At 41.1% G+C, this 27,059-nt stretch overlaps 1 protein-coding gene across 6 annotated transcripts in view; it reads right to left on the bottom strand.

Annotated features, from left to right (window-relative positions):
- The window catches only part of MAST4 (microtubule associated serine/threonine kinase family member 4), a 370,078-nt gene that overhangs the window by 90,450 nt on the left and 252,569 nt on the right, over window positions 1-27,059 (bottom strand). For 4 of the 6 annotated variants that reach the window (XM_075269800.1, XM_075269803.1, XM_075269804.1 and 1 more), the window contains one exon: window positions 4,645-4,733. In XM_075269800.1, coding sequence (XP_075125901.1) covers window positions 4,645-4,733 — 89 coding nt within the window. Of the gene's footprint in view, window positions 1-4,644; window positions 4,734-26,006; window positions 26,573-27,059 lie in introns of those variants that run through there. The other 2 variants (XM_075269802.1, XM_075269805.1) reach the window with 1 other exon arrangement.

Below are 27,059 nucleotides of genomic sequence, written 5' to 3'. Positions count from 1 at the left end.
ATACGTATCTCATATCACCAGATACATATCACCAGGTACATATCTCATATCACCAGGTACATATCACCAGATACATATCTCATATCACCAGATACATATCACCAGGTACATAACTCATATCACCAAGTACATTTCCCATATCACCAGATACATATCTCATATCATCAGATACATATCTCATATCACCAGATACATATCTGATATCACCAGGTAAATATCTCATATCACCAGGTACATATCTCATGTAGAGGATGCAAATGAATGCGTTTTCTATATCTAACAACTAATGGCAAGTCAAAAGTGTCGACAATATAAAATTCTGCTTGGTTCTAGAGGGGTAGGAACACCTATTGTATCCATTATCTAGCTGGCTGAAGGACCTGAAGGCCCACATATACATAAGAGAAATGTGCCCCAAACCTGTTGACTTGATCAGGATTTGGAAGGACCAACTCTGTCTGACAAATTTTGATCTGTTTCATTGCAGCCATGCTCTGTAATTACAGCCCCATTCCATTCACTTCTATGGGACAAGGCTCTAATGACATTGCATGTCCACTATGAAACAGATGACGGGCAAGGAAACCAGTAAAGAGGTCACGGCCAATAAATGGCTAGCTTTAAAATCCAGGGCTTATGAAATAAGACAACAAAATGCACTTCTACAAAAGCTATTATCTTAGGGATCCTCATACACAATATTGCAGTTTTTTATATAGGGGTTTTTTCAGCAACATACATTTCTATATATTCACAGCATCACAGAAAAGATAAGTGATCTCTAACTTGCGGCTCTAAAACTTTTGTGAAGCTCTCCGCATATCCTGGCAATGATAATATTAATGAGACAGGATTGATTTTGATCCATTTTCCCTGCGGAGATGTAAAGCATTGCTCGAGTAGAGATTTGAGAAGGTTTTCTTTCTTCTCCTGGGATGAATTCTGTTTTTTTTTTTTTTTTTTTTTTTAAGTAGAAAAGTAAAAACAAAAACACAACACCCCCCACTGAAAACAAAGGGTTAAAATGAATCAACCAGCCTATGACACACAAACATCTATATGAAAATGTTATTAAAAATTTCCCATTTCCTTCGTGGCAGTAAATCATCCATAAAACAGACAAATGGTCGATGGGAACGGAATAATGGATGCATTTTATGAGAAATTACAGAGGAATCTTCACCGCAGTAACTTTATACGACCATTTGGTTGTGAGCAAGGCAAGATGTGCGTTATGAAGTAGTGTGGTAGAGCCAAGGCACGACATGCATTATATAACAGAGGAAATAAGGAGCACAGCGTATTATTATGATAGACTGGGCTGCAAGCACTGACATGAACCGCATATCATGTTAGAATGGTAATCCGCTGGTCTTAGGTCGGTAGGATTTTTACAAGGATCTAAGGAGCATTAAAATGATGCAGTATGTAACGGCAAATATCTGATCATCATATACCATTTATATTACTTCTGTGTGATCCCCTGCTGCTCCTGTGCCGTCACTAGCCACGCCAGCCCTCCTCTCCCACCGAACTCGCTATACTGCCCTTCAGTGGGGACTTTTTGACAGACACATGACGATAAAAGCAACTGGTTGTCCACCACTGAGATCACAGATACAGCGGTCATGCTCATGTCAAAACATCACCAACTAGTGATCAGGATATAGAGACCAGCAGGGGCACATTTTTTAAATTTTTTTTCTATCCCAGTCCATGGCAGATTTTAATCTTAAATTTTTAGATTTTTCTTAAAGAGACAAAAAACGTTGATTGAGCAGGCATGGAGCGGAGGAGGGTATATATGATGCAGGCTTCTACGTCCTACCACATAGTGTTGATCATAGTTTACAGTGGAAGAAAAGGTCAGCATGGAAGATATCACACTCCAGGACAGGGTTGACAGCGATTTCACAATTCCGGTGAAAATCAAAAAAATGACTCCTTGAAAGGGTGAATTAATGAAATTCATTGGATTAACTATACCGCCCTAGATGTATGGGTGCCATGTTACGGTTCCACACAGCTCAGGCATGTGCATCAATCCGTAATATGAATATTAGCAGAAAATCATTCTTCTAATTTTTGCTAAAAACGAAGATGGTTAAAACGAATGTACTAATCTCCCAACGCAAAGAAAATGAATGTTCTGTTTCCTAAATCCCTGGTTTAAGTACGATATAACATGGCCTTACATGGCAGCGGGTATGGGAAGGGTGACTGACCTCTTCACATGGATGAGCTCTAGACCTCGGCAATTAGATGCAAGTCAGGCTCATTGAGAAATCTGAATTTAGTTTAATTTAAGGGCAATAACCCATTCTGTTTAGATAGGAAGAGGAAAAGCTCAGTAATAAGACGGAAAGAGCTCTACATCCTATAAGAGAATTATCCGCTCTCAATATATGAGGACTGATTCTGAACAATTCTCCGGTTGTGCCGCTGTTCACGATGAATAGCTTAAAGCAAGATGAAAGTAATTAAAGTGATTGGGTCTGATCCGCCTTATTACTTCTCCTCCTCGACAGACACTTTTAGTGATGGATCTTTTTCTACATTGCATATGATATAAAGAGAAAGTATTGCTAAACTGGTACCCTGGTGTAGAAGAGAATATGGAAGGACGCAGATTGATTGCACAAAATAATTCTAGCAGCCAATATAGATACAGATTTTCAATTTTCCTCTCTATAAGGGCTAAAATTATATTTGGAATTCTGATGGTTCCTTGTTACCAGGTACCAGCTGCTTTATGAGGGCTCCGATACACGTGACAAAAATGGTAAAGAAAAGAAGTCAGCTGGTTTGGCCTTATAAAAGGTCCCTAGTACTCATGGTTTAGTGTCCCAGACATGCCATGTCTTTCTGCTCCAGGGAGGAGTAGATTTCTGGGTCACCAATGAAGTCAGGGTCATCTCCAGGAGTAGCGCATGCGCAGGGAATCAAGGTGTGCTGCCATTGGCGTCATCAGAGAAATGCGAATGCGCCAGGAGCACCAGAAATAAATCCAATGGCCGACATAGGCTCTCAGTACCTAGTCAAGTTTTCAGTTAGAGAACTCTGGTGAAGACAGACTTGGCATAGACAGATTTGGGAAACTAACACTCCAGTGCATGAGGACATGCTGATGGTTTAATGTCTGCAAACAGGTTACAACTAAAGGGATTGTCCAACAATTGACATTTCAGCCGATTCACAGGAGGTGATAGATGTCTGGTCGATCTAGCCCTAAAGCCCTCTCTGATCACTAGTCTTGAATCCCTTGTTTTATGTCTCTATTAGAGATGAGCGAGTAGTATTCGATCGAGTAGGTATTGGATCGAATATTACAGTATTCAAAAACGCGGCGGTAAACGCAGTAAAAATTCGATTCCCCTCCCACCTTCCCTGGTGCTTTTTTTTTTTACACCAATAACTATGCAGGGGAGGTGGGACAGAAACTAGGACAACGTAGGCATTGAAAAAAACGTATACAGTAGAGATGAGCGAGTAGTGAAATATTCGAAAATTTTAATTGAGTAGACCTCAATATTCGACTATTCGATCGAATACCTACTCGCTCATCTCTAATCTCTATATAAGTGCAGTGAAGAGTTTGAGTAGATCAGTGGCCAAGCATGCACCCTACTACTCCAACTAAAATCTATAGGATATACGGCCCCAAATCAAATTTTCATACTGATGGCTTATCTACAGAATAGGTCACCAGTAAGTGATCTGTCAAGATCCAACAACAGAACCCTGCACAGATCGTCTGTTCTAGTAGCCTCAGGGCACAAGCATACAGCACAGCTCCTATTCAAGTAATAGGGGCAGTGATGCGGTTCACCGAAACCTCCACTATACAGTGTACGGGGCTCTTATGCAACTCCAATTGCTTGGTAGCCCCACCCATAGCACACCCTGCCACGCCCTCTTTTTGGAAAGTGGCTATGGCTACCTGCAAAGCTGAGACTTGGTAAATATGCCCCTATATTTTTAAAGCATTTAGACTAGAGGTCATGATAAATATGCTTCCTCTTATTACTTGGGCATCTACAACAATACGTCCTTGAATTGAGTGACCAATGGAAAAAATAGTTTTCTAAAGTGGTTATAAAAAAAACTTTCAGCTGCCAAGAAAGCTGATAGCACAGATAATGTGTCACTAGTTCCCAAGCATTCCCTGCCAGTTTTCACAAATATGTTCCAGATCAGAACAGTTACACATCCGTCAAAACTCAACCCCAGCCACAACATTGCGAGAGGTTTGTTTACCACTAAATTGATTCTAGCCTCTGAAATGCCAAGCGGTCTGGTTATGGATCATAAACTCTGAATTGAAAATCTGTTTTTTCATCTTTGCTGTCCAAAAGGTAAAGTTTGCCAAAAACTCCGGCAACCATAAACATCATTAACATTATAATGCGAAGCCTAGTGCACAGCTACGGAGAACGTAAACTTGTATGAACTGCGCTTTATGGAAACGAAAAAGTTACTCTGCAGAGTCAAAAATACTCATAGAAAGTCTGAATAGTTTTGGCACCCTAGAAATGAGACAGCCTCTTTTATATGGCTTAGGCGACTATATTGACAGTCATGCCATGGTCATTCAAAAAAAAACAAAACAAAATTTAAGAAAAGTAAGGCAAATATTATACATACCTGTATGAGCAGACAGAGGAGAGTGGGGTCGGGGGAGAGCTGGAGATTGGTTGTTGCCAATTAAACTCTTCCTATTACTTGTCCTACAACTGGGCAAAAAAAAAGATAAAAAATATGAGGATCCGGTTACATTATATTGCACATTATAATATAAAACATTACAAAGGATTAATATATAAAATACTTTATCACAAACAAAAATACTCAGTAACATTAATATAAAGGAAAAGTGTACATCAACCGGATTAAAATAAGGGACTGCGTATTTTCCATAGAAACAGTGCCACTCTTTCCAAAGGCTATTAGTGGTACTACAAGTCATCATAATTATGTTACATCCCATTTAGTGTACAGAGCTGATAGCTGATGACTGGGGGCCATTATGGTAGCTCAACTCTCATCGAATGAACAGTAATGGCTTCTGGCCACTATACAGGACATGTCACATCTCCTTCCAGCTCTGTGCACTGTATAGTACATAGACCTCATATACCCCTGGACAGTTGTGAGGGCCAGCTATCGGTCACTTGTTGATTAGATGTTTATACCCTTTCCTAACTATAGATCATAAATAAACAAAAATTGATAGACAACCTCTTTACTCCCAGACATTACTTTCACTGTATTTAATTATTCCATTTACAACTCAGGCTAAATTCATGTTGGAGAATTCTCTGCTAAAATTGCCAGAAATCTGTGGACAGAAAAGTCCTTCACCAGTTTCAGTATAAAAATGGCGGACCCCAGATGAACACCTGGTGGATCCCATTATAGTCTATGGGGTCCACTGCTGTCCAGTTTCAGCGGCCCGGCTCTCTGTTGTCCAGGTCCTCAGATAGACCCAGACGATGGAGAGCTGGGCACAGATGTGAACCCAGCCTTAAAAATCTATATATATTTATTTAAATACTACGTGTCAGGTTTTACACCAAGCTTGTTCAAAAGCTATTTAGGGCCCACATACAGTAAAGAGATGGCAATGGAGCCAATAGCTTACAGTAGCCAAACCACCATTTCCTGCTCCGCTATTCTTCCACAACCCAACTCAGACTCCGACTCCTGCTCTGCCTTCGACTCTTCCATAAAGGACCATGATAGCCATGGTCAGTAGGGAGAAGTAAAGATCCTCTTAATTCATTAAAACACAAGTGTAAAGTAAATCTGAAACAAACTAGGAATCTAATTATTTATTCCATACTAATACATGTATTATGTAATTACTGAAATCCGACAGATTTGGAGTAAGTAACTTCTTTCCCCAACCCTGATTCCACTGTCTTGGCTGCCACACCCAGCCTTGAGGTGGCCCGAAAAGGCCTCTATTCCATGTGACAATATATTGATAAATACCACCTGGCAATGGCACATGGCAAGCTTGTACATATAACCAACCAATGCTGCAGATGTCAAAAAGGACTCACCGAATAACCAGTATGACCACATTAGAAGTCATAACAACAACCTTATATGCCTGCTATCCTGAAATATCCCTGCATTATGATTTTGAGCGAGTGGCAGAGATGACTGGTGACCTCCAGCCTGGGAATAAGGGTACAAGGGCCATTGTGCTCCACTTGCCTAGTAATCAGGTTGGCTTCATGCTACATAAGAGACAATTCTGCCCAGAGCATTTGCCCTGCCAGGACAGCTCTCCCCCAGCACGAGTCTCAGTTTTCCCTTCATGTTTAATCAACAGCACGTTTCCCAACACAAGTGCCAAATCTGCAATGGGCAATGAAGACCAAGATATATTTTCAATTGCCACTTCAGACCAGAGTATAAATATTTCATGACCTATGCAAATCTTCACGCTGTTCTACACATCGGCAGCAATGAAGAGGAGAGATTTATCAAAAACGTGATGATCCAGTAATTACAGATTTAATTGTTGAGAAACATCTCACATCTGTGTCTTTTATTAACGCGAGAGACAATTTGTACCCAAACATATCAAGTAATGAACATATACAATATATTTGATAAGCTGCGTGTGGCAGCTACCAGCTGTGGATAGCATGATAGGACAAAATAAATTAAACACCAAGACGTCAGATTGCATTTTACTGCTGGAAAGAGAATTTCATTACTGTACTTTATTTATAATTATTTTATTTTAAGTGTAAAAATTCAACAGGCTTAAAGGAACACTAAACATAGAAAACAACAGCTCTTTCTCCCTTACCCATAAGATCAGTGACAGCATCCCCTCTACTTTCCTTTATCTGACTGGAAGACAACAGCCTGCAGAAGGAGCCTCTCCCCACTGCCCGATCTGGTGTTTGAGACAAAGATTAAACTACACCTACACCTTCACCTACACCTACACCTTCACCTTCACCTACACCTTCACCTACACCTACAACTACACCTACGCCTTCCCCAGCTAGAAACGGACAGGTTAGTCCTGGAGAACGCTCTTAGGATATCTAGAGTGTTCGGAAATACACGTCACTCTACCAGGTTTTTGGCGCCCAGGTAGGGTTCTACCCTGCTATTCCCTGACCAGCACACTGAATATTCCTTCCCCCTACTGCAATCTGTATGATGGTTGGTGCAGTTACCGAAATGTTACTAATGTTTTAGATTGTGAAATTTTCCAATAAATGAAAAAACCTTTTAGCACAGGAATCTTCTGAGTGCCAAGTTCTCTCTTACTTTGAACCCCATTAGGATATACATAACAACAGAGGTCCCCAAACAAAGCTCATGAGCTTTATGTGGCCCACAAGTTACTGACCACTTCAAATACTTATGACCACTAATGACATCAAAAATGCAATAAATGTATTAAACCTTGGCAACAGGTTTTGGAAACCTATGGCTTGAAGCTGACAGCAGGTACCAGGCATATACAGTCCTATGAAAAAGTTTGGGCACCCCTATTAATCTTAATCATTTTAGTTCTAAATATTTTGGTATTTGCAACAGCCATTTCAGTTTGATATATCTAAGAACTGATGGACATAGTAATATTTCAGGATTGAAATGAGGTTTATTGTACTAACAGAAAATGTGCAATATGCATTAAACCAAAATTTGACCGGTGCAAAAGTATGGGCACCTCAACAGAAAAGTGACATTAATATTTAGTAGATCCTCCTTTTGCAAAGATAACAGCCTCTAGTCGCTTCCTGTAGCTTTTAATCAGTTCCTGGATCCTGGATAAAGGTATTTTGGACAAACAATTCAAGTTCAGTTAAGTTTGATGGTCGTCGAGCATGGACAGCCCGCTTCAAATCATCCCACAGATGTTCAATGATATTCAGGTCTGGGGACTGGGATGGCCATTCCAGAACATTGTAATTGTTCCTCTGCATGAATGCCTGAGTTGATTTGGAGCGGTGTTTTGGATCATTGTCTTGCTGAAATATCCATCCCCGGAGTAACTTCAACTTCGTCACTGATTCTTGAACATTATTCTCAAGAATCTGCTGATACTGAGTGGAATCCATGCGACCCTCAACTTTAACAAGATTCCCGATGCCGGCATTGGCCACACAGCCCCAAAGCATGATGGAACCTCCACCAAATTTTACAGTGGGTAGCATGTGTTTTTCTTGGAATGCTGTTTCTTTTTGGACGCCATGCATAACGCCTTTTTTTATAACCAAACTCCTCAATTTTTGTTTCCAAAATGAAGCTGCCTTGTCCAAATGTGCTTTTTCATACCTCAGGCAACTCTATTTGTGGCGTACGTGCAGAAACGGCTTCTTTCTCATCACTCTCCCATACAGCTTCTCCTTGTGCAAAGTGCGCTGTATAGTTGACCGATGCACAGTGACACCATCTGCAGCAAGATGATGCTGCAGCTCTTTGGAGGTGGTCTGTGGATTGTCATTGACTGTTCTCACCATTCTTCTTCTCTGCCTTTCTGATATTTTTCTTGGCCTGCCACTTCTGGGCTTAACAAGAACTGTCCCTGTGGTCTTCCATTTCCTTACTATGTTCCTCACAGTGGAAACTGACAGGTTAAATCTCTGAGACAACGTTTTGTATCCTTCCCCTGAACAACTATGTTGAACAATCTTTGTTTTCAGATCATTTGAGAGTTGTTTTGAGTAGCCCATGATGCCACTCTTCAGAGGAGATTCAAATAGTAGAACAACTTGCAATTGGCCACCTTAAATACCTTTTCTCATGATTGGATACACCTGGCTATGAAGTTCAAAGCTCACTGAGGTTACAAAACCAATTTTGTGCTTCAGTAAGTCAGTAAAAAGTAGATAGGAGTATTCAAATCAATAAAATGATAAGGGTGCCCATACTTTTGCACCGGTCAAATTTTGGTTGAATGCATATTGCGCATTTTCTGTTAGTACAATAAACCTCATTTCAATCCTGAAATATTACTGTGTCCATCAGTTATTAGATATATCAAACTGAAATGGCTGCTGCAAACACCAAAATATTTAGAACTAAAAATGATTAAGATTAATAGGGGTGCCCAAACTTTTTCATAGGACTGTATCAATGTTAGGCCTGGTTTACATCTGTGTTTGGGCCATTCTATTTCCCTATCTGCAAGAAATATGCGGAGAGAAAAGTCTTGCAAGCCGCAATTTTCTCTCTGCATTTTGCATGCAGAAACCGAGCGAAACCCACATAGACCCCTTTATAGTCTTGGGGTCTGCAGATTTCACTTTATGTGGATGGGTTTCCGTTTGGGAGGTTCCTGAACGCAGATGGGAACCGGGCCTTACTTGCCATTTTGCTAAATCAAATATGAAAAAATGGAGCTTGGATGGGGCACATCAGCCCATTAGATCTTACAAAGAAATGGGACTTTGTCTTGTGCTAGAATACTGATGGCGTGATAAGTTATCACCTGAGTGACACATCCACTTCACAAAACTAGAAGGGTGCATGAGTTTTTGTGTAGGAATATATCTCACATTACATAGTTACATAGTAGATGAGGTTGGATGAAGACATCGGTCCATCAAGTCCAACCTATAACCCTACAATCTCTACAGTATATAAGACAAGGACATACACTTAAACACCTTCAACTGATTCTAGTTTGAATAATAATAATAATAATAATAATAATAATAATATTATTATATAAAAAGTTTCAAAACTTTTCTACCGAACTATAAAAATAAGTCTTATGTCCATCAATATTTGGTGTCAGTGCAATAGTCTTTTTAATGTTAAGTATGAATATAAAAATAAATACCATATATACTCGAGTATAAACCGAATTTTTCAGCCCAGTTTTTGTGCTGAAAAAGCCCCCCTCGGCTTATACTCGAGTCAAGCAAAAAAAAAAAAAAATATTATTTTCTTTTTTTTCTTTTTTTTTGGGGGGGGGGGGAGGGGGGGTGTCTATGACCAGCCGCAATAGTAATGTATAGAATCTCCCATAAAATAGTGGGGGGAAAAAAGAAGCTTTAAAAAAAATTTAAAAAATAATTCTAAAATCCCTCCTTTCCTTAAAATACATATAAAAGTAGAAAATGAATGTGAGACACATACACATTAGGTATCCCTGTGTCTGACAGTGCCCGGTCTACTGAATATACGGTATCTGCAGTGCTCCTGTTCCGTTGGGAAGGGGTTAATAGGAGCACTGCAGATACCCCATATTCAGCCAGACTGAATTCCAAGTGGGGGACATACCCCAGTCCTCAAGCTCAGAGAAGGGGCAGACAGACAACCAAAACACCCCCTCCCCTTCCCCAGCAACTACTGCACCCAATAACTCCAACCATTTTAATTTTTGAAATTTTCCAGTAGCTGCTGCATTTCCCCCCCTTGGCTTACACTCGAGTCAATAAGTTTTCCCAGTTTTTTTATGTAAAATTAGAGGCCTCGGCTTATATTCGGGTCGGCTTCTACGCGAGTATATACGGTATATATTTTTTAAAATTATTTTATTGGTTTTGAAGCAATACCTAGAATAAGGATTTCTAAGATACTACAATTTATATACAAAAGTATAGGAAGAAAACCAGATTTTCTGTGCATGTGTGTAGTATGTATGCCCTAGACTTAATAATCGATGGTGCCACTTGCAATAAAGACAGATAGAGCCGGTAAATCTCATATGCTACTTTGAGAACAGCTTGCAGACATTAGATATACCCAGCAGACTCGGTCATGAAATGAATCTTTGTAAACCATATGGGTTCATATTAAAGAAAAGATTAAAAGCTATTCTTGTTTTCCTTTTAATGCGAGTCTCCTGAAATGGGATCGAGCTTGAGGAAGCTTAAAAACACATACAAATGATAATACACATATATTTGTATACACTCGGCCGAGAACTGACATTCAATGTGCCCTTGACAAGTTAAACAATTTGCAATTTTCATTTTCTGAAATTTAAATCGTAAAAATAATAATACGCATGACTTCCCATGCAGATAAGCTATACAGAAGGCAAAGACAAAAGTAAGAAATACAAATACATACGGGATCGGAGGAAGAGGTTTGTCGAGACCTCGAAACGTGTGACCAAGTGATGCAGAGATGGTTTGTCCATCAGTCTCCTAATTGTAGAGGATCTCCAACTAAACTATGTATTATAGGACATCTTTATACTAATATTTAGCATAAAATACTCAAAATATTACTGAATAAATTACAATTGTGTGCTTTGACTAGAAATACTGCTTTGTGCAATGTATACTAGACCGAATAATATCACCGCACCATACTGAGATTACATTATAATCATTCCTATTAAATTACTAAAAAAGGAACATATTGCCAATTTTATTTGATAAAAACCAGATCTCTCCCTTTTTTCTAACCCGTTTTTTTAATTTTCAGATTACAATTTTTTTTATTCTGTCTTCTATATAGGATTATGGGGGCGGCCATGTTGGCTGAGCTTCTCCTCTGCTCTGTTAACAGCGTTTAGTGATCTGCTTTACAGCACAGTCAAGGCCATAAATTACAATGGTCTGGAGATGACTCATTGAAGTCTATGGGAGAGTTTTCTACATATGTAATGTGCCGGGAGGGGGAGTAGATAACCTGTGATGTCATCGCTGTCAGTAGTGGATGTAATAATGGGTGTTGGGTGATGTTATCTAAACACTATGGTACATCTCATCTCCCATGCCCCAGTCGATGCTTCTCGAGACAATGGGCAGGGCAGACTAAGACGGGGAAACCTTGGTCCATCCAATTTACTAGGATGAGAACCCACATTGCGGAAGGTAGATTTTATTGTTGCGGTTTTTTGGGCCAAGGCTGGGAGTGGATTGAGCAGAAGGGAGAAGTATAAGAGTGTAAGAGCTTCCTATACATTTCCCATTCCATTCTTGACTTTGGCTCTAAAAAAACGCAGCAAAATATGCAACAAAAAAAGCTGCATTTCCACCGTGTGGGGCCTCAGTCTCTCAAACAAAAATAAACCCAACGTGAGTTATACCTGAGGTCTAAGCCCTGACTGGCGTAGTTTTGAGTTCCAGTCCATTGGACCTCCCAACATGCTCAAGAATTAAGAGACTCTTGAGAATTCTGGTGTGTCTAGTGTCTATTGGGGAATGGATTAAGGCTGGTGTAGGAAACATTCATCCTAATAATTCCCCGCAGTACCTTTTCTATATGTATGGCTCTTTCTGCCCCTGCAATACATTCCCATACACTAGACACCTTGTATCCGTAGCTTTAGATAGACAATCGTTCTGAAAAACAGAACTCGAAAAGGGAAAATCCAATTAAAAATGCCAAAAACCATATCCCTACGGAGTCCCTTCTTTTTTGAAAGCCATCGGTAATGCTTCCATTTATGTATCTAACATATTTTTACCGGATTTCTTCTTTAAACGACTATGTACATGTGGAAGGACAGCAAATATGGAGGTGTTTGTCCTGATCTGTGTCACTAAACGCAACGGTTTTCTGGGAGAAAGAGTCAATATAAAAATGATTAATTAACGCCCATTAGTCACCTGTCAGGCAACATGTCTTCTGGAAGATGTCATGAGGTTGGAGAAAGCCAATAACTACGAAGACTAGAAAGGCAGAAAATCAGTGCGAACGTGTCAAGTCATTAAACTATTCCCACATGTGGAATTAGCACCATCTACGACCTGCACATCTTAGAACTTCAGTGTCGTTCTTGTGCTATAATGTCACTTTACAAGATGCTAGCGAGTGACAGAAAAGCAGTAAAGGTGGCCATACATTAAGGTCAGCAAAATCTTTCAATTTTGGTGGGACCAGCCAACCATCTAAGGGGGGTTCCCAACTCTATCCCAATAAGTACTTGGATCCTGGCATTAGAAGAGTCCCCGTTGAAACATATACATAGCTAAGGTGAACATGCGTGTGTAGGGTGAGAGAAGGGGGGGGGGGGGGGGTCATTTGTTTAGCCAATAGCTAAATCTAAATTGTAGAACCATATAACGTTCCATAATATGGTTCTCGAGGCCAAACCGTAATTCCAAGAACACACTTTTTGTAGCACGTTCCATCAGATTCTATACTATGGAGGTATTATTCCACTAAAACATTGTTTGACCAGCTATATAGGGTTCCTCAGCTGTGCACTATGAGATATCAAAGGAAGTTTTCAAGGATGAAAATATTTATAATCCTAAGGATATGTTGTCAATATTAGATTGGTAAAGATCCAACACCCCACAGATCAGCTCTACACAGGGAACGGTGCTGTTCTATGTCTAGTGACTGAATTGAGTAACTGCAGTTTAAAGAGTAATTTTCACCACATTCAACTCCAATTCTTAGCATCTGTCAACGATTGGAATTATCACTCTAGTCCTCACAATTCTTGAGCAATCAATGCTGTTAATTCTGGTGCCTATACTATTTAGGCTCTGTACTGTGAGGGGGCGGTGTCAGGCAGGAGAAGACAAGGGGTGTGATTCTGAGCTCTGACACTGGCCGCCTCTGATTGGAGCTCTGAGTCACACCCCCTGTCTGACACCACCATTCTGACATTACAGAGCCTAAACAGCACATCAGGCACCAAAACTGACTGCATTTATTGCTTGGGAACGGTAGGGGCTAGAGAGAAAATTCCAACTGTGCTGGAATCAGTGGAGCAGCAACTATTCACAGAGAACTTGAATGGGTGGAGGTGGTGAGGTCCTCTTTAAAGTGAATGGGAGTTGATCTGCAGAACTTGGTCTGGCCACTACATAGAACACCACTTCTGCTTCCTTTTCCAATCTCTATGCATTAGAAGCATTGAGGGCGCGGATGTTCACATCCATCAATCTGATATGATGACCTATCCTGAAGACATGTTATTAATATCTTTAGCCTGGAAAATCCCTTTACACTACAATGAGTCACAGCTCAGTATTGTACAAGAACTGTGTACAGTAGCATCATAAAATTTAGTACAGCTTTCTTTATACTCGGGTTCTAAATGACTTCAACTAAAGGCATGTTCACACCTGTGCCCGGTCTCCGCTTTGTGGGTTTCTGTCTTCTGCCCGAAAAACTAGACAGGAGACAGAAACCTAGCAGTCATTGTCCATCCTTTAGCGTCTTCTGGTCTCCGTGGCAAAACAGTTTTTTTTTTTTTTATTTATTTATTTATTTTTAACTGGATACAAAGTCCTGCATGTCCAACTTTGTGTCTAGTTAAAAAAAAAACTGTTTTGCCGCAGAGAGGCAGAAGACGCTCACGGACGGACACTTTGCAAACTTATTCAAATGAATGGGTTTGAAAACTGACTGCCGGTTTCCATCTCCTGTCCAGTTTTTTGGGTAGAAGACGGAAACCTACAAAGCGGAGACCGGGCGCAGGTGTGAACCCGCACTAACAGAATATGGTGGGAGTTAGAATCTCACAGATTCTAATATCCAAAAAGGTTCTATCAGGGGTATAGGTATAGAAGGGACATTGGTAGTAAGCCTATTTCTTCATATGTATACACCACATAGACAATTATAGCAGATTCACCCGGTGTTTTTTCTTACAAGACATTAGTATTAATTTAAAGAGATTTTTAGGGATTAAAACAATTTGTCCAAATTAACTAAACATTCCATTTCTTAATATACTTCTCTTTGATGTACCCCTGCTGTCGCTGTTTTAGTCCCCTGCTGCATTTGTTTACACAGTCTGAGCAGTTTGTTAATTTTTATATCCAGAAAATCCTTGTAAATTACCCAGCAAATTGACAACTATTAATAAATAAATGGTTCCAGAAAATAAAAGCTTCAACTAGTAAACAAGATTCCTAAGACTCCAAATAGCTTTACAGATTTCAGCGTCTCAAGTGGCTATAGAGGTACACTTACACAGGTACAACGGGCAATACGGGTACATTTTTATTTGGCGTCCATATTATATGGCATATATTACAGCTGCAAATCCCTTCCGGTCTAAAGGCCTGAACCTTCAGCATTACAGATTCCTACGAGGTTTCTATTTCAGGTCATTATACCTGCAGCTGGGATGGCGTTTGCAGCTATAACATGGATGTAATACTGTCCTATGAATCCAACCTAAAGAAGAAATGGATCTTCTGATGATTTATTGACCAACACCAAATTGAGCTACAAGGTCTCGGTCCGCCACCAGCGACATCATAGAAATATCCGTAATATTACCAGGGAAAGAAGTGTTTCAGCAGAAGTAAACAACATGCTGGTTACTTGGCATATGGGTTGCCCATATGGGATGCCTATGGGTATGTTAGCCACATGGTATGACTGGAGATTTTTTTTTTTATTATTTGTTTACCAAATTTTGAGGTCTGAATGTGGTGTGAGAAGTTCACAGTATAAAAAAAAAAAAAAAAAAAAAAAAAACAACTATTTCTGCTCTCTGTTGGAGACATTTTTGATGTTTGAAGCCAATGGGGGCGAATTGTGTTTACAATAGGGAAGGATTTTCTTCTATTTACCTACATGGATCCCATCCTATATTATGGAGTTAAACCTATGACACATGAAAAATGAATGAAGCTGCCAAGTTTCTAACTTCTACAATGTCCACGGCATAGGAGACAAGTTGTAAATAATGGTGGGTGGTTCTTGAAATGGGTGATCTTTTGTACCCCTATCTACATGGAACAGTGGCTGTGCAATAGCTTCTATCATCTCTACGTGATCTATCTCTGGCAGTCCTGCCAACAAGGGACCCCAATATTTTTTTTTTGTCTCATGGGAGTACAAGTAGGTCCTACCTTTAATACTATGACCTCAAAAACATCATGTATATGGCTGTTTTCAAAATGTGTCTCATATATCCTAAATATCTGAGATTGTCTGCTACTAGCTAATATTGTACCTGTGTGTGATCTGAATTTGTCCCTTAGAGGGGTTGTCCAGGATAAATTAACAACTTCATTCAAGAGAAATTATATTAACCTATCCCCCAGTCCTTGTTTCAAGTGGCGTATCCCATTCCCTTCGGTCTATGTACTGCCAGGGATGGAAGTGGAGAGGGTTAGCTGAAATCAGTGGGCGCATGTTTGCGATCACGAGTACCCAGCATGTGACCACAGTGGTTATCTGACCCTTTGTGCTTTCAGCTCCGGCAGTCCTTGGAACGGAGGAAATGGGGAATGCACCACTTGAACAGAGGACCAAGGAGTACAAGCATCATTTTTTGTTTTCCCCCACTCCCGGCCCCATTAGAGTTTTAAGTCATCTTAGATAATCACTGTAAGATTTTTTTTCTCACTGAAAATGTACAGAAATTCGTTTTTGCGCATGTCATGGTGGCACCACACAATGGCGTGACACTAGGTCTGTATTATAGACATACGGCAGTCCATGACCCCACCTGTGTACATAAACTATGAAAACGCGTTAAATACTTCACTTAGCAACTCTAATATGCCAACCAGGATGTAAGAGTTCAGGGCATGGATTCAATGCTGGCACTAGAAAAGGAATGAGTAGGGTATCAAGGGCAATTGCCAAAGATCTCCTTTCATGCTGCATTTACAAAGAGGCGAGGAAGGTAAAAGTCCATGTCAAATCTCTATTAGACAGTCTAAGTGACCCCATAAAGGACATAGAGCTTCACGTTCATCATATACAGCCCCCAGCTGACAAACGTGTTAAGACAATGCCGTGGTGTCTACCAATGTAGGGGAATGGGTGGGATGTGGATAGAAACAGCTTTTATTTGTTAAATACACAAGAAACCTTGTAATTACCAGATGGGAACAATGGAGTCGGATCAAAAGAACTTCACAACTGCTCGAGGTTCTGAGAATGCACGACAGGCAGTGACGGCTTTCCTGAAGTATTAAACAATTACTAAGGAACGACTTTCTCAGACTGGTTGAGTGAGTAAAGTGGGAGACATTTACACTGGAATTCAGCCAGCACTTTATCATTAACCCGACACTGTCAGCAGGGTCCAGTCCTAGGAACAGCGCAGGTTTCAATGACTTTACCTGCTGAATGTGAAAAATCTGTGCCCGGTAAACAGCAGATGTAGAGTCCATCTGAAGAACTACCACAACTTGGCTTTAGGCCTCGTGCACATGACCAAGTGTGCAAGTCAAGTGCATGCCAATTTTATATTGGGGAAAGGAATCCCATCCCAATCCCATACGATATCACGGACCTGCTCTATATTTACCGGATCAGAATGGAGCATCAGAGCTCCGCTCTATAAGAAGCTTGGTCGTGTGCATGAGGTCTTACAGTTCTATTATGGCTCTGAAGATGTGCTTGGAACCACATGGTTATTCCAAGAATAACTTTTATTTCCATATACTTAGAGAACATATGAAGAAAGCCATAAATATAAAACTGTATATGTAAGGTTTGACCAATGGATTTATTACGTTTTTCTATGAGGCCCTTCTGTGCCACCATATTCCTCAGAGGCAAACACGTTTTGTGCCATGTTCTCCCTTTGAAGCGTTGATCTATAGTAGAGTACCATACAGAAGCACAAATTGCATAGATAACCAAATAGAAAAAAAAAATATCCAGTGTCTTGTGTTTTAAGCAGCTACACAGGGAGTGTCTCAGGAAAAGACAAGCGTATACTAGATACAGGGAACGCTCTGTACTGTAAAGACAAATTCTCAATCTGAGGGATTAACATCTAGGACATGATGGTAGATCTGGTAGGACAATACTATATGTTACAGATCTGTCGTCTTCATTCCTCGCTAACTTTGGAAAAACTTGCCCTGACATCCTTTGGCATAGTACGCAAGGAGTTCTAGTTTTGTGTCAGAGCCATAGTTAAGAAAGGCTGCTATGTACTGTGCTATGCAATGTGATTGCAGGAAAACAAAGAAAAGTCTGGGAAAGTTGGGTAATTTATGAGGATCTGCACATAAAGCAGCTATTAATGAGGTTAATTAACAGCCAGGTACAAGGGCTTTATAAGCTAGGTATTAACCATTCCCATCTTGTTCCCTAACTGGGGAAGACAGGCATGTGATAGCCAGAACCATGCAAGAGGGTACAAGCAATACAAGTTATAAAGCCCAGGGTCTCATTGTGAGGGACACTGTCAGTACCAAAGTGGCTGAGGATTTACTTTTGTGCTTTATGTTAATTTGCTGTAAAAAGAGAAGAATAAGGCCTTGTTCACATCAGTGTTGGGGAGTCCGTATTAGGACCCCTTGAACGGAATACCGAACCCAACTGCAAGCGGTGTGCTAGTGAAAGCATATGGACCTCGTAGACTATAATGGGATCCATGAGCTTGCTGCCAGATCTCTGCAGGGATCAGTTCACAATCTACTTTCCTGACCGCATGATTCGTGCAGGCAGCTTGCGGTAAGTCTATGAGGTCCGTCTGCTTTCACTGGCACACCACTTGCAGTTGCGTTCGGTATTCGGTATTCGGGGGGGGGGGGGTGTCACCATGTAGACTCCCCAAACGGAATACCGAACGCAGATGTGAACGGAGGGTTAAGCTGGTTGCACCCAGTTTTGAACTGAAGCGACTGTGTCGGAATAAGAATTTACTGGAAATTTCTGAATTGCCAACCATCCTGACCAAGCAATGGCGATCCCGTGAGCCAAAATGACCCCTGAGTTGTCACATTAGATATATCTTGTAACAGTAGAAACAAGCAGAGAGGTTCGGAGAGTGAAATGTTACAGATCCCATTAATCTCTTTTTATGGTATTTTCCAATGTAGCCTTCGCATCACGTTCCGGTTTCTGTGCTGCGCGCCTTTGGGTGAAGTGTAAATAGTTGTAAAACTTCCTTTATTGTGATGACAAACTGTTATTTTGCAGATAAACAGATGAGGCAGTGGAAAGAGTAAGCAATGAAGCTTATAATAATCCAGAGAGCGCGCCACCGCCATGTCTGTTTACACGGAGCTGCACTTTGTCTGGTTATGACTACACTACCGACAGAGTATTCGGTTCCAGATAGCTCACTGATGATCGCAACCGAGGACTGTTGCCAATATAAAGTCATCAGGGACTACTATAAAGGAATCTGTCTGTCTTCATCTGCCGTCAACTATCTAATCATTCCGAGCACTGGATCCCTCCCCATAGCTAACAGATGTGGCCATAGATTTACCTACCAGGCACCATTATTTTTAAGACAGAAGGAAATTGTGTTGCATTATGAGAACAGTATAGTATTATTGCAATTATCTTACCCAATTGGCATATCTTAAAAAGGGATATAACACCAAAAAACATTTTTACTCTGGCCACTAAGCCTAATTCTATAAGTGTTTTCTTTGCAGCAGTCTCCTCATTTACATCACAGACGGGATAGAAGATAACACCTTTATAGATAACACTACTGACCCATCATTGCATCCACTACTGGCAATGGATGAGGTCTCAGCTTATCTATACATCTTCCCTGCACAAGGCATGTGTAGAAAAAACTCTCCTATAAAGGGATTTCAGGTTGTGAAATACGGTCCAAACATCGGATGGATTTCCCGGCCTGAACCCAGCCAGGAGACCAGGGCTCCTTACATCGATGCTGGGAATCCCTGGCCTCACTGTCCCATACTATAGATAGTGCAGAGAGTAGAGCTGCAAGGAGACCGGGAGTGCCAACATCATAGATCACTTTGGTGCAATGAGTCCTGGTTTGCTGACTGAATTTAGCTGGGAAATCAGATTCATGGATTTCTAGATTGTATTCACCCACCAGAGGGCTCTAACACAATAATGGCTCCAGTAGACAACCCAGTGTGAAGACGACAATGGAGTCAGTCACTTGTCACTGTGGCTTGTTTCTTATGGGCTTATTCATTAACCTATTAGACCTTTCTGAAATATATCCTATGTGTGCTATGATGGCTACAGAGTTTAAAGGTGTATTAACCAAACCAATCAATTTCAGTAGGGTCAGCCAACTATGTGATGTGAACGAAGCTGCTCCGACTCTTCTCCAACAAGGGAAAAAAGGACTGGGCATGTTGAATTTTACATGTCCAATCCATTTGAGCAGAGAAGTCTCTACTAGTGACCGCTTACTCACCCTCTCTCCATTCAGTATGTACATTTATTCCCTATCAGTATGTATTTAGAGTATGGGAGAAAATTCACAGAAGCACGGGGAGAACATACAAACTCCTTGTAGATGTTGTCCTTGGCAGGATTCGAACCCAGGACACTAATGCTGCAGGGCTGCAGTGCTAACCACTGAGCTACTGTGTTGCTCTTCCATTCAGTATGCTGGGCCAAGTATGCACCTGGATAGGTAGGTTAGGAGGAATAGCTGGCGACTGAACAAGCGTGCATGTGTATAAAGGTGGAGGGTCTGGAAGGAACAGTTGTGGGCTGAATGAGTGTTTCGTGAAGTTACTAAAGGTATATAACCAGTCTATAATGTGAATAAAAGGCATACGCACATTTTCTACGATTTCCTCTAGACAGACACAGAAAAAAAACTCGATATTTTTTCATCTTTCTATATTCTCTAAATATTCTGTGGGAGCAGTGTCATGTTTTTATGAAAGAATGAGACTAAATTGATGCTTGAGCTGGTACTTGTCTTGTTCCCAGCAATTATGTCATTACAATAAGTCGTACAGCCACTTTAATCTGCACGCTGCAAAAATTGCCGGGCCGATTAAAATAATTAACGTGAAACAAAGCTTAATTCTTCAATGGCTAAAGACATTATACCAGAAAGAGCAGGCACGCAAAATATTACAAAAACATGACCCCACCTGCTTTATATAGTAATGGGCACCCGCTACGCAAACAGCAAAATCCCTCTTTGCCCGTTCTCCATACTTAGAGCCTCGGCCCTGTATCTTGCAGTCTAGTGAAGGAAAACAGTAGTGTAATTGGTGATGTAGAGATGTGATCGGCGCACAAGATTTCGCTTACACCGAGTTGCAGGTCGCCTGAATGGCAGCCGGCAGTGACCCAGAAGCTTTGGAATAAACAAGATGGAAAAGATGGAGTTTTAATTAAAAGATTAGACGCGTTCCCCACAGCTACAAATGGGATCTGTGATTAATCCAATTACCCTAAACAAAACAATTCAGCGGGCCGGTGGGCGACTCTTCAGACCCTTTATTTAGCTCCCTTGTATTTTTATGTTTGAATTACTGCTATAATGGAAACGAGAACTGGGAATAGACAACACACCCCGCAAATATCAATAGCAGGCCGCTGTACACAAATTAAACAAGGTTACGTCTCCTCAAATATTGGAGCTTCTATATGGCTAACAATCAAACGGGGCGTTGTCCAGTCTTTCTTCTTCAAAGTTCCTTTGTCTTGTCTATAAGGTGTGTGTGTGTGTGTGTGTGTGTGTGTGTGTATTGACATGTCTGTCGAAAGGGTAAATGAAGGCCAGAAGATTGCTCAATATCATTAAGCATCAGCTTAAATTATTTATTGTACTGTGTAATAAAGGTGAGAACCTAAGATATCTATCACTGGGTCAGTAGTTCTCAATGTTTCTAAGCCAATTCCTCCCCCCCATGGGTGTCTTTTCAGACCCCCAAGTATAATATTTGGAGGTCCAGGGGAGATGAAGGAACATAAATACACTGTTACTTACCTCTCCTGGCTCCTGAAGGCTTCAGCCCTACTTGTGTGACGTCCCAGACTTGAGCCAGGGCTTGCATCGCAACGCATAAGGATGAAAGCCCCGGCTCAAGTGACATCTCTCATCGAAGATGGCCGACATCTGCAAGGAGTGCACCGGAGCACGGGAGAGGTACATAACAGTGTTTATGTTTTTATGCTCCCCTGGGTCTCAGATTATTATACTCTGGCACATGTCAAAAGTTCGCCACGGGGCCCCACCATATCTAGTTATGCCACTACGACCCCCCCACACACACTAACGTCAAAGTAACCTAAAGGCTTGGGTCTACACTGGGCTTCTCCTAGTAAAACCAGTGCATGAGGACAGTGTGAGTACCCAAGAGTCATGGGGGCAGATTTATCACAACCACCGTGTTCAACATCAGTCATGAGTGATGTAATGTGGAGCAGCAGAGGATTTGTAATTTCGGGTCATCCTTTGACAACACATGCCCCGATACTGAAATCGACTCCAGAACGTACCTAGGGTAGATTTCGGTAATTATTCACTCCTGAAAACCAACGTAAATTATAAATCTGGTAGAATATTGTAACATCAGAAATATTGTTTCAAGGGGAGTTTAATAAGTCTGTAACTTCTTTAGTGCCAAAGGTAATAAGGATAAGGGGATAATAAATCCTTCAAAGTGTTTAATTAATACGCATTAAGTCAAAACTAGAACCCAAGTTATAAGTAGGTGGTACAACAAGATGACAAAACTATCAGGGCTAGTTCACCCGGGGGATTCCGCGTGTGCACATTTCGTAATGGCTTTCCGCTCCGGATTAGGCCCAAATGAATGGGCCTAGTCGGGAGGGAGGTGTTGCGAAGCGGACGTCCGTGGCTGAATCAGCTGCAGAATCCGCCTGAAGAAAAGGCAGCTCGCTTCTGTTTTCCATGAGTGGGAACAAACCGCTAGCGGAAAAAAGAACACTAGCGGTCTATATAGACCTGTATTGAGAGGGCCCGGGTTTTGAGCTGGATTCCGCGCCAAAATCCGCCCCCTCTTGCCCCTTGTGAACTAGCCCTCAAAGAACTTGTCGCATTTGATGTGATATGCTGAGGTATATCTTGCACCATTGGAATAAGATCACACATCTCTCTGGGGAGAATCAGGAGGCCCCTATATACAATAGATATAATGTGTAGCGTTACATAATTTTGTGTGCACCTGCTTTAACTAGTGGGTAGGAATTGACAAAAATATAACAAGTGACTAAAATAATGTAAACATAAAAACAACATTAGCTTTTTGTCATCCTTGTCCATGTTTTTTCTTTGCAGGTAATAGGTTGTTCTATATTGTTTAATATCATGGGCCTTGTGTTATTTCTGTCACATACAGTCCGCTCTGATAAAGATCAGCATAAGACGCTTCCTGTAAGCTCAGGACTGGAGAGCTGATATGTCACATATTACTCGTCTCCGACAGGATGTCGTGTAAGGAAGAAACAAGACATTTGAATTTAGTTTTGTATATTCAATAGTAACTTAGACTAGTAATAAATATTCTTAAATAAGTCGGACAATCTTTACGATTGACAACGACATAAATGAGGTAAGAGAAGTGAAGTCCCCACTTCTAAGAAAACAGGAAATGATGACGAAAAAGAATCCGTAATCTCCGAATCTCTATTATAAACAATAAATAAGCGGCCGCCTTATTTATTGTGCAAGAGATGGAGAGGAGTCACCAACTTGGGTCATATTTCCACACCAAGTAAAATTCCAGATTGCAAAAAGCAACATTGTTTTTTTTTTTTTTCCAAGTTATTCGTGTTCTTTCAAATGTTGCTTTCATGCCCCTTACACAAGGAAGGGGCACATCTTATTGTGTTCTTGTTTCCTTCTATAGTCGTGACTTGACAATGACTGAACCTCCCGTCTGTGTCTTATGTGTGTAAGATTTCAGGAAGGCACCACATTGTGTACACACCCCAGGCATAGTGGATATGTCTGCTTGGTAACGTCTATTGTAATCAATACAAGAAAAAAGGGATGAGACTGCTTACAACTTCTGTTACCCAGTAAGACCGACTACTGTAGACTCTTGCCTGATTACTGCAACAACATGGACCCTGGGGATCTCATGCTAATGCGGGGATCTAATTTCCAGTTATTGTTATACAATAATCCAATACACTGCTGTAACTTTAAAGGTTAGTGACGTCATATTCATTCTTTATGCGAACATTATGTTAGCTCAGTCTCATTCAAATAAATGGGGCTGAGCTGCAATATCAACTAGAGCCCCCTCGGCAATGTCTGGTTCTCCTTGGTATTCAGTAAAGAGGCACCAATATGCTGAGGCCCTCTTTAAATGCCTGATATATTGGGGCCCAGGGCATTATACACTGGGCAGTGATGGGGAGCGAACATTTCTGTAAATGTCCATTAGTCTGATCATCGACCCGTGAAAACGGCCCTCAAACGTGTGGAAAAGCAGGAGTAGGTGCTGGTCAGTGAACATCTATTGTTGATGTGCAATTTGTGGCAGAGAAGGAAATAAATACGTAGTTGTGAAGTTTTTAGGAACTAACTACATTTTTGAAAGTTTAGGATGTCCTATAAGATGGGAGAGAGATTCCAGGGAGTCGGTGCAGCACGAGAGAAGTCCTGTAGTTATACATAGGAAAAAAACACGGGGACGAACCCTGAGGGAGCTGTAATAACATTTTAATATTTCTAATATTTCTGTTTCCAAACACTGCTAAACCCAGAAAGGGAATTTTGTATTTCTCAGTAGAAGATAAAAATTTATGGACTTGCATGTACAAAACCGAAAAGAAAATCTGAAAATTAGTCTTATGAATTATAATCAGAAAAGATAGAGGGGGGTTGTGCTAGTAAAGACACCTTTCCCTTATCCTCCACGGGATAGGGAATAAGTGTCCAATTATACGGGGTCTGACCACTGAGACCCCAGCGATCAGGAGAAAGGGGAGCAAAAGTCCCCCAAAAGCCTCCTTGTGAATGGAGTGCCAGTGTGCTGGCACTATATTAACCTCTCTTCTATGGGGCTGCAGGCGTGGTGGAGATTTGGCAACCCCTAGCAGCGAATTGAGAGTCGATCAAACACACATATTCACAAGGAGGCTTTTAGGGGGGCTATTGATCCCCTGTTCTGATATCTGGGGGACCCGTGAGTCAGACCACCAGCAACTGGACACTTATCCCCTGTCATCTGGCTACAGGGTACATCCTTCACGCCACAACCCCATTAAAGCAGGAATATGAAGTCTATTTTGAAACCAGAGTGGGTAACTTTTTTTTTCATGTCCCCCCAAAATTGGCCAGACCCTGACTCTACAGCCTTGAGTTAAGGACAGGGCTTATGACTTTGTGTCATGAAGTGCGCCCTGTATTGTGTGCACCCGTAGGCCCCCAGCATGTCTGTAATGAAGATCTGTATGGCATAGATTCGTAATATGACATCCATAGAATACTAAGAGCCTATTATAGTGTACACGTACACAAAATAACTTGTGGGTTAGTGAGAGGCAAAGCTTGAGTAGTAAGTAGACCAAATTTATGTTTTTCATAGCCCTCGCCAAATGATCTTATTCGGGATCCCAAATACAGTGCCCATAGGATGCACAGAGGATTATCCCTACATATGGCATGCTCTTATGCTGAATATTCTCATTGTGGCACACACAGGATGGCATGAAATATCTATAGAAATATTACCAACTGGAGGACTGGGCACTGACTAAGTTCTTCCTGACAATGAAACATTTCCCATGTTTGGTCCTCTCTTTAAGAGTCGGGACTTGTCACAGTCTATCCTGGTAAGATGATGATGTAAAACTAGTCACAGGGCTTAGTACAGATGCCGTATTCATAGTATATAGTGATCTCATACTACTACGTATAAGCTCAGAGAGTTGGAGGCCACCTGACGTACAGTATACCACCACGCTGCCAACCACCGGTCTATATCACATCACAATAACTGGAACATACAGTATATACTAAGTCGTTCCAATATCCCCACGACAAGACAATACAATACATGAATACCTGCTATACTTATATAACACCACGAATGAGGTCAGATAAACCCAACCATGGACTACAACCTTTAGCAGAACCATCTGATCAATAGGACTTTGTACAGCAGACTTTCAGGGACAACCTATGTCCTAATAGTCAGAGCACAAACTTAGGCAGTAGAGTAGTACACAAACTTTTCACACATGTCAGCGAGCGTCCTGCCTGAAAACTATCCAAACACAAGCGAGGACAAGAATGTGAAGACGCCACAAGTAACGCTGAAATATATCAGAAAACTCTTCATACTGGAAATAAAGCGGCTTTGTCCTCCAAAGTCATGACGGTGTTTTACAACAAGCACATACAAGTACAAAAAGCAATAAAAATACAACTTTTTGTTTGTTTGTTTTTTTACCTCTGCGTCCGCCGCAGCCTGTTTCTGTTCCTTAAGTGAGGCAACGTAAAATTAGAAAGCACGGTCCAGAAATTGGAATCTGACATGTTGAAAGCCGACACCGAGTTGATGGTTTCAGCTCAGGCAATGCTTCCCTCCATGATACGGAATAATAATGTCCAAGAGACTTCAGAGCAGGGGGAAAGTCGCTTCCTAAAACACAGCGCAGCATGGAAAGGCACCTGAAACGCAGCCAGCCCTGAGTGTTTCTCCACAGCGAGGCAGTCCCCTGTCCATATCATTCCAGATCTACTCAGCAGTGTACAATGACAGGCTCCTGACCCCTCTGCTTAGAAGGCGGATCCAGACTCCAGACAATTACCCCGGCTGAGGCTCAGTGCTTAGCTCACAGCCTGTACTCTCTATGCCACTCAGTCTAAGGTACCTTGTCATATGTTAGGCAGATACCATTCATGCATTCCCACAGGGGAGACGCGTGTTCCTGAAATCAATCCGCCAAGGAACAGATCACTTTCGCTGTGATTTTAACATTCATTCCTTGCAGTAGAAGCAAAAACTGCTCACATAAGGAACATGCAGAGAGCCTGTGAAGAGGACGTACAGCCTAAAACAGGAGAATATCCACATTTATGTCCCCGTGCGGTGCAGTCAGGTGCTCGCCCAGACTTTCACAAGACTTAAACCTGTTACCTTTGATCTCCCACCAGTAGAATAATAATAAAAAAAAAAAAAAAAAAAAAAAAAAAAAAAAAACAGGAATAAAAATTAAAAACTCAGATGAAGGCAGAAAATAAATAAATAAAAGGAATGGAACAGGAGATCTGCTTTCATGTCCCCTGACTAGGGGATAAATGTATCAGGAGCAAACATAGCAGGTAAACGCTTACTTTGTAGCATGGTTGTTACAGATAGCAGCTGGTAAACACAACAGGCACTGGATACATTGTTGACATCTTGGATTGTATACAATCTGATACTTCAATAGCCTAGATAAACAAGTTTATGCACCCTGACTACAGAGAAGGGGGTAAGAGAGGGTCAGCGTCCTTCAAA

Source organism: Leptodactylus fuscus, chromosome 1 (genome assembly GCF_031893055.1).
Source record: "Leptodactylus fuscus isolate aLepFus1 chromosome 1, aLepFus1.hap2, whole genome shotgun sequence".
In the NCBI taxonomy this organism is placed as follows: Eukaryota; Metazoa; Chordata; class Amphibia; order Anura; family Leptodactylidae; genus Leptodactylus; species Leptodactylus fuscus.
Note: the sequence above shows the minus strand (reverse complement) of the source record. Positions and strands in the feature narration are given on the sequence as shown.